General features: G+C 44.6%; 1 protein-coding gene across 1 annotated transcript; it reads left to right on the top strand.

Moving 5' to 3' along the window:
• The first annotated feature begins 2,335 nt into the window (after positions 1-2,335).
• On the top strand, positions 2,336-6,520 carry LOC136366470 (arylamine N-acetyltransferase, pineal gland isozyme NAT-3-like). The gene is made up of 2 exons (XM_066327538.1): positions 2,336-2,680; positions 4,541-6,520. The coding sequence occupies exon 2, from the start codon at positions 4,548-4,550 to the stop codon at positions 5,418-5,420; it is 873 nt and encodes a 290-aa protein (XP_066183635.1). The 5' UTR covers positions 2,336-2,680; positions 4,541-4,547; the 3' UTR covers positions 5,421-6,520.
• The last annotated feature ends 1,970 nt before the right edge of the window (positions 6,521-8,490 follow it).

Raw genomic sequence — 8,490 nt, 5'->3', positions numbered from 1 at the left:
TTGATGAGGTCTCTCAGGAGAGTTAGGATGAGAGAAGGATTTCAGTATTAAATTTAACGCTGTCAGCAGTTTAAATTTATATAAAAGTGAGTGCAATTACATTGAGGATCTTCTGAAAAAATCCCAGCCAGCTCCAGCTCCTGCCAAGGTTGGGAAATGGTGCTTCAGGTGGACAGCAGTGTCCTTTCTGAGGACATTCCTGTTTGCACACTCACCCCGTGGTGCTGGTCCCCATCCCAGCTGGGCTCTGCCCTTTGTGGCTCTTGGGGACAGCTGAGGGCACGTTGTGGCCATTACCCACCGCTGGGTTTGCAGTTTATTGCCCCACTGGAATTAGCCCTGATGCTCTGGCAGGGCACTGAACAGACTCCAGCAAGGCTTGGGGCTCAGGATCAGCCTTCCCTTACCTTTGGCACTCCCTGGCTGAGCTTTGCCCTGTGCTGGGGAGGGTGGGAGCTTATGGTGCCAATGGCTTGGCTGTAAAATGTGCATGAAGAAAAAGGAGAGTTGATGCAGGGTAGTGAGCTGGGACGAGAATTTGAAAGACATGGAAGAAAATGCTCAGTATCAGGTTTTAGGGAGAGGAGTTGAGAAAAGCTGAGCATCAAAGTACCAGGTTTTGCTCCTTCTGGGCCAGAAAACACCATTTAAAAAGGACCTCAAAATTCTCTGGAACTGACCCTGAGCCAGTTCACATAAGGGAACATGGCAAGTGTTCAGTTCTGGCACCCTCTCTGGTCCCAAATAACGCTGGACAAGGAGCATGGATGGCTCTCCTCATGTTGTACAGAGATGGGTCCATGGAATTTCAGGATGGTTTCCATCAGGACTGGGATCTGCCTGCTTGACTTTTGGCTTCTCCCTGTCAAAATAAGTGTCTGTGGGAAGAGAAGATCAGCAAGATCCAGACAGGAGTATGAACTTTCTCTTTGTACTGATTTGGATCTGCCCAGATCAGCCTGATGAGGGCAGGTTCTCCTTTCCCTTCAGCATCTTGTGGCTTGGGCATGGGTTTTCTCTTGTGAGGTCACACACGGGCCACTGATGGGATGATAAAGAGGCAAATTTTGATATGGGAGTGGAGCTGTGTAATGGGCTATCACAGACATCTTAGTTGCATCTGATTTATTATCTCTGCTAATTATCCTAATAAATCAGTGTTTGAATGGAACTTGGCATTGACACTAAATGTGAAGGACTGGAACTACTGTTGGGGAGCTAATGGGGAAGATCCTGTAAATGTCAGGGAATGAATGAATGAATGAGACTTGACAAAATGGAAGCAAATTTGGGAGATACAAAAGCAACATTAAATACTTTGAGAGGATGGAGCTACCTATATGTTAATACCTCGTAATCATCACTGTGCCAAGGGCATCTTCACCATCAACAACATCTGCAGGTGATTCCTGTGGGCAAAGACCAAAGGCACACTGCTGGCTCAGTGCTTTTTTATATTCTGTGAAATTTGCTGTAATAAAAACCACATGGAAATCACACAGAGCAGAGGAGGCACAGGCAGCACTGAACCTCCTGTGCTGCAGACTGGGGTAAGCAGGTTGCAGGTGCAGGTCACTGTGCTGAAATCTTGCTGTTCTTCAGAAACAGCACAAAAACCTTCTTGGACTGCACACACACAAGCTTTCCTTCCCCACGTTTCCAAACAAATAGTAATCTAATGACTGGGAGGAAAAAAACACATCACCTGAGTACATCCAGCAACTACTGAAACAAAAACATTTTGGTGACAGCCTGAGCACGCCCCTGCAGACAGCATTGTGAAAAATGAGATTCACTTTTATGTCAATTATAAGGAATAGGTTTAATAAAAGATAAGACAATTAGGAGATAAAAAATGCAAAGTACAGCTGGCCAGGTGACTTGGCATTCAGCCGAGTCCACACCCTGCTATTTCAGAGACTTTCTTTAAACACCCTTTCTATTGTATCAATCTGTTGAATATTCCTATTTTTCCATAAACTAGTTTCCATATTCCAGGGACTGTTTTGCATGGCCCCTCCTTGGGTCTGCCTTTTTAGAGCACGTGTGTTTCTGGGCTGTGTCTTCATCATCACCTCCAGATTGGGCCTTGGTCTGTGCTTTCTTCGGATGGGAGATGCTGATAGTTGGTGTATCAATGGCAGGGTCTTCTTTACATGTTCACTGGATGTTATCCCAGCCAAACAGACAGTTTAAGCATACTCTATCACTACTACCACTTTGCCTAATTTTCTTTACTAACAGCAGAAATAAAAACTTATATCCTTACCACAAAGATATTAATCATATAGCACACACCTTGCAAAAAGCCAACTTTATAATAGGCATTTATAACAGCATCAAACAAGTGAAAATGTGAAGCAGCCTCTGCTCTAACAACAGCCAGGTTTACACTGCTGCTGGCTTTGCTGGCTCACTCCAGCTCTCATGCTCCACCCTTCGGGGTGGTTTTTTCCTTCTCTTTCTTTTTTTTTTTTTTTTTTTTTCTCTCCCAGCTTTCGCAATCTGACAGAGGCGGGTAAAAGCAAGTTGAAGGAAAGGACATTTCCCTGAAGAGCAGCTGGAGAGCAGCAGTCCTCAAACCCTGTCTGTGCTAAGTAGACGACAGCCAGCCACGTCACTTGCTTTAGCCTAGAACCACCCCCAAACCCCGGAGGTACACTGGCATTTGATTTTCCAGGTAAGCCTTTTTCTTAACCCACAGATCTTGGTAGCTGAGTGCTCTCTAACCAGGAAGTTAAATGTGCCTGGGGACAAAACACAGCAGAAATGGTGTAAGGGCAGAGCAGGGAATCAGCTGCTCGGTGTTGTAGATACGCTGGTTTATTTACTCAGTTGAGAGCCTCAAGCAACTCAGGCATTTGTGCCATCTGCCTCATTTCAGCAACCCCCATTAAAACAGCCCTGTAGACGCTCTCAAGAGATGGACAGACAGACAAACCCACACCAATATTTTCCCTGTAAGTAAAAAAGTTACTGCACATGTTCTGCTTGCTGTGGTGGAGGGAAAGGAAGGGAGAAAAAGGGAGAAACATCTCAGTGCTGGTGATGCTGGTTTAAAATTCACACGACAAGAACTAAGCTTGTGCCAAGTTTTCAGAAATGAATAGAACTGTAGTTCTGGGAGAATCCTGGGAACAGCCAAAAGCTGAACAAAGAGAACCTCCTGATTCTGGTGCTCTTAACCCCATCGTGGATAATTCAGGCCTGCTTGGATTTTGAGACATGTGGTGTCCATGATACAATAGTCAGAGTTCTGTAAAGCCTCTATCCTCAAGGTTATGTGGGGACCCAAACCATGGCACCCTCTGCTTCTGCCAGGATACTACACCAGATGGGAATTTTTCATTTTCATTGTTTTGTTTATGTACTGAAAGTACCTTATCAGAAGTACCATATAATTTTGGGTATGGCATTTTTCATCAGACAGGGAATATAATCCTGTTGAACAGTTGGATATTTTTCTTTTGATTTTACTTTGGGAGTTGCATACAGGAACTTGAGAGCATTTTTGGACCTCTTGGGTCAATAATGGGAACAACATTGCTCCATACTTACAGATGTCTGAAATTTAGCAGTGCCTGGGGAGAAATAACAAAAGAACTTGGCTCCATCAAAATCCCATTGCTTCCATCAAGGGCTGGGAGGGCTCAAGCTGCTTTCCACCCCTGTGTTTGTGAAATAGCCTTGCACTGAGCCCTCTGCCATCCCAGAGAAGGGCAATGCCTGCTCCCTCACCCACGGGCAGCCACCCACCAGTGGGAAGACCATGAGCAGAAGGAGCAACTGCATCCCCAAAAATGACTCAGAAAATGAGGCCTTTAAACTTTGTGGTTTAGGCCCAAACCTTGGTTTCCTCCTGTTGCTGGAGAAGGGCTGTGATTAGCAGGACCGGGGTGCTAAGCTGTGCTGTGGGGAGGCAGCTCTCAGCAGATGCAGCAAAAAACCTCCCACAGCCTTTCCTGCCCTAAAAAAGCCTTCTGCACTCCAGGTGACATCTGTTATCACCAGCACAGGGAGCAGGAGCAGGTGAGACCAGCTCGTGCCTGGCTGCCTAAATAATGAATGAAACACCATGGCAGGACAGATTTGCTTCAGATTTGGTTGCAGAAGAGGCTCTGGATCACACTGCAAGAGTGGGAGGGTTTGTTTTCTGCTTCTGCTTTGCTGAGTCAAACCACGAGCAAAGCAGTTCAGATCTGGAGAGTCTCAGTTCCTATAATTTCTAGCAGGGAAACATCGCTGCTACTGCTTTTGTTCCTTCCTACAGAGATTTGTAGCTTTGCTGGGCAGGAACTCTGCTGAAATGTGCTTAGCACAGCTGGAGCCTCTCGTCACAGCTGTAAAAGAGGCAAATAAAAATAACATTTGTGCTCATCAGCAGTGCCCCATTGGCTTCTCTCAGCACTATTACTCAGCTGGCTTTGATACAGACGTTAGTCAAATCCTGCTCCTTTTCCGAGCACCCCATTATAAGGGATGGGGAAGAGCCTTCCACCACTTCTGACACTGCCTATTATTTTTTCCCACCTTCTCTCAGAGGCAGCATGGACATCAAGGAGTATTTTGCGAGAATTTCTTACCGGGGCTCTTACAATAAGCCAGACCTGGCTACCATGTCAGAGATATTCCTGCACCACATCCAAGCTGTCCCTTTTGAAAACCTCAGCATTCACTGTGGAGAAAGCATTGAGCTGAACCTAGAAGCGACCTACAACAAGATAGTGAGGAAGAAACGTGGGGGCTGGTGCATGGAAAACAACTACCTTCTGTCTTGGGTCCTGAAAACCCTTGGCTATGATGTCACCCTTCTGGGAGCAAAAGTTTATGTGGCAGAGCTTGACGCCTATCCAGATGAAATCGATCATCTGCTGCTACGAGTGGAGCTTGATGGCAAATCCTACATTGTGGATGGGGGGTTTGGGATGGCCTACCAGCTGTGGCAGCCAATGGAGCTGATTTCAGGGACAGATCAGCCTCAGACTCCTGGAGTCTTTCGTTTTCAGGAGGAGAGTGGGACCTGGTACCTTGAGAAGGTGAAAAGGAAGCAGTGGGTTCTCAACCCAAGCTCCTCGACTCCCCAAAATGTGGAATATGAAGTTTGCCGTCGGATTTATCTCTTCACCCTTCAGCCACGAGACATTGAGGAGTTCAGGGGCTGCAATGCCCACCTGCAGACAGCACCTGACTCTCTCTTTGTGACCAAGTCCATCTGCAGCCTGCAGACCGCCGACGGCATCCGGGCACTGGTGGGGTGGAAACTCACTGAGATAAAGTACAATTATAGGGACAACATGGATCTTGTGGAAATCAGAATCCTGGCAGATGAAGAAATAGAGAAAACACTGAAAGAGAAATTCAATATAACACTAGACAAGAAATTGGTGCCTGTCAATACGAGCAGGTTGTCTCTGTTCTAACTCACTGCCTGAATTACAATTCAATTCAGTGGCATTACAGGCAATTCTTCCCTTTCTTTCTGACAAGCATCCAAAGGTTAATCTTTCTCCTTCCATCTACACCAGTGTAAGGCAGAACATACTAGCATGAATCTGGAAAATAAATGGATTTTCAAACCTATTCCTGCATTTCTTTTTAGGTTGGGTACAAATAATTCCTGCCTGGCTCAATCAGATCCTTGCCCCTCTGTTTGTGCTTAGTGGGAAGCAGACTCAGCCCATTCCCTGCTCTTTTCATCTCTTAAAAGCTTTTCTAAACACACCCAGTGTAGCTGGGCAGAATGATGGAGCTGTATGTGTTTGTCTTTATTACTTGGTGCTGCCACCTGGGGAAAATCATATCTGTCTCTTAAATGAATACTATATTATTTTGGGAATGTAATAGCCAAAAACCCAAAGATACCCTGTTCTGAGTTTCTCCAGTTAAGCCATAAGCCTGTTCTTTTTGCTCTCACATCCACAACACCCTCTCATGTGGCAGTCAGGCCATCCCACACTTGTGCAAACTCACCGTGTGAGTACTTGAGGACAGGTTATTTATGACTTAAAACTGATGATAAGAAATGTTAGCGACAATTCTGTGTTGCCTCAGACTTTGCACAGCTCCTGTTTTCTCGGTGACATAACCAAAGAGCAGCATTTCTTTGGACTGAAAGCATCTCCTGAGCATTTTGTTTGCTCACACTCAGCAGCAGACGGTTGGGAATACATGTTCCTCTCATCAGACTCTACTCTGGGTGTTATTACACGTTAATTATTATGGCTGAACCCAAACACATGCACAGAATTATTTTTCTGAAACATATCTGTTCCACTGAGGATGTGTTTGCAGTGATACTAATTATATTGATATAAGGAGAAATGATGAATCTTAATCACATACCTAACGGCTAAGATTTCTAGGAGGAGAAATTACTCAAATGTGACCACTTTGCCCTTTGAGAAGATCCCTGATGTTCCTTTATGTACAGATCTTGGAAGCATTACAACTATGCACTTATAATTAAGCAAATTGTATTAGTGGATTACAATTAAATAAAAAAAAAATCAAGCACTGTGAACTAGAATTATTCAGATTTTTTCCCCCCACATTACAGCATGTATTCCCAAAGTAAAAAAATAAAATAAAAAAAAAAAAAAAAAAAAAAAAAAAAAAGAAAAAAAAGAAAAAAATAATCAAAAAAAAAAAAAGAAAAAGTCATCACTGAAGTGGTCCTGGTTATTTGTATGTGCTAATATTTTCCTGCTAAGCCTTTTAAAAACACAATAACTCACTAAACCTTTTTCACTTGTTATGCAGCATGTGCAGCTTTCTAGAACTAGCAGTTTAGATTTAATAAAAGCTGCTATTCTGCATGTTCAAAATATATTTCTTAGAGACACAGCAAGCTTCTGAAACCTCTGTCTTCCCAGAGTCAAATTCACTTACATGGGCTTGCTGCAGGGGTGCAAATAGTTCTTTATAGCACATGAGGCCCTCCCATCCTATGAGAAAATGAAATGTGGTTGTAAAAGAAAGAGAAGCTTCTTATGGTGTGGACCAACACAAGTTGCAAGAAGATCAGAAGAAATTATCCCAGGATCTGGCTTGTTTATGACCTATGTTTTTCTCTGGTCCCCAGATTAGTGGGAGAGCTGGAGGAGCTGAACTCAGTGGGACAGCAGGGACAAAGCATTGGGATGCAGATAAAATCCAGGCAGGTCCTGCAAAGCTGTGGGGCAGGAGAAGATCCACACAAAGCCAAGAGTCTCCATCCTCTGTGGGAACAAACACAGGAAACAGTTAAAAAGGGCTGTACCCACTCCTCTCTCCCTGTGTCAGGACATTTCCCGCACTTTGTGCTGTTCCATAGGCTCAGGGGAACAAGTCCAGAGCTATAAAATCACAGACCTTTAAGATAAGAGTAGAGCATTACATCCATTGCCCTCAAGATGCAGCATGTGAAGGGCAGCAACAGGGAAAGGCACTTTTCTTTCTGCTGACTTATCTTCTATGCCCGGTGCTGCCCCTGCCTGGCACAGCTCAGCCCTCCTGCTCACCCACAGAGGCACAGTGTCCTGCCAAGCAATACAAGGAAACTTGCTGCTGGAAGGGAAAAAAAAAAAAAAGAAAAAGAAGAAAAAGAAAGAAAAAGAAAAAAGAAAAGAATGAAGTTTTTATTTCAGATTGCCCTAGTTAATTTTTTCCTTATCACTAACTTTGGAGGCAAATACTTAAAGGCACAGCAGGTTCAGGCAGCTCACAGTTCTCTGGGAGTAGCATTTTCCCTTTTGAAGGACAGGGCTGCTCTTTGAACCCAGGGGAATTTAGAGAAATACATGACTTGGCCTTGTTGCTTTGTGGGAGCTGGTGTCAGCCACAAGGAATTGCTCAGTGTGGTGTGATTAGTTCAACAGTTGCCATCTCCACCAATAAATCAGTGACTTCCTACCTTGGAGTACTCTCTGTCTGTCATAAATCACTTCCTACAGGGATCCAGACCACATCAGTGTCAACAATGTAAAATCTGCATCATTTTTGCACGACTGCTTTGCTGCTTTAGCATGGGAGCACCCAGCAAGGTGCCCCAGACACTGAAGCCCCTGGGTGACCTGCAGGGTTGAGGACAGGTTTATAGGTTATAACCACTTACAAAGGTTCCTTGTGATGCCCATGCTTTGCACTCCTGGAAGGCTTCAGCTGTCATTCAGTGACATGGAAGGTTAAAAACTCCTCAGTATTATAAGCAGTGTGGGGACTGAATCATTTTCAGGCAGCACCTAACAGAACAAATGGCATGATAGAGCTTTCACACACACGCCAATACAAATGAACCAACAAAACCATCAGAATATAAACTACTATAAAAGAAGAAAGTCTCCCCTCTTTGGCTGCTCTGCTGGAGGAGAAGGCGGTCCCTGACAGGCAGTAAAGGCAGCCTGGACCTTTAAGAGCAGCAATTGGCAGTGCAGTTCTTCCTGGAACTTTGGAACAGCCTAGGGTGGAAAGCCTGTGCTGACTCTGCCTGTGAGGTAAGCACTTCTTTAACTT

This window comes from Sylvia atricapilla, chromosome 12 (genome assembly GCF_009819655.1).
Source record: "Sylvia atricapilla isolate bSylAtr1 chromosome 12, bSylAtr1.pri, whole genome shotgun sequence".
NCBI lineage: Eukaryota > Metazoa > Chordata > Aves > Passeriformes > Sylviidae > Sylvia > Sylvia atricapilla.
The sequence above is the reverse complement of the archived record's forward strand: the minus strand, read 5'-3'. Positions and strand labels throughout refer to the sequence as shown.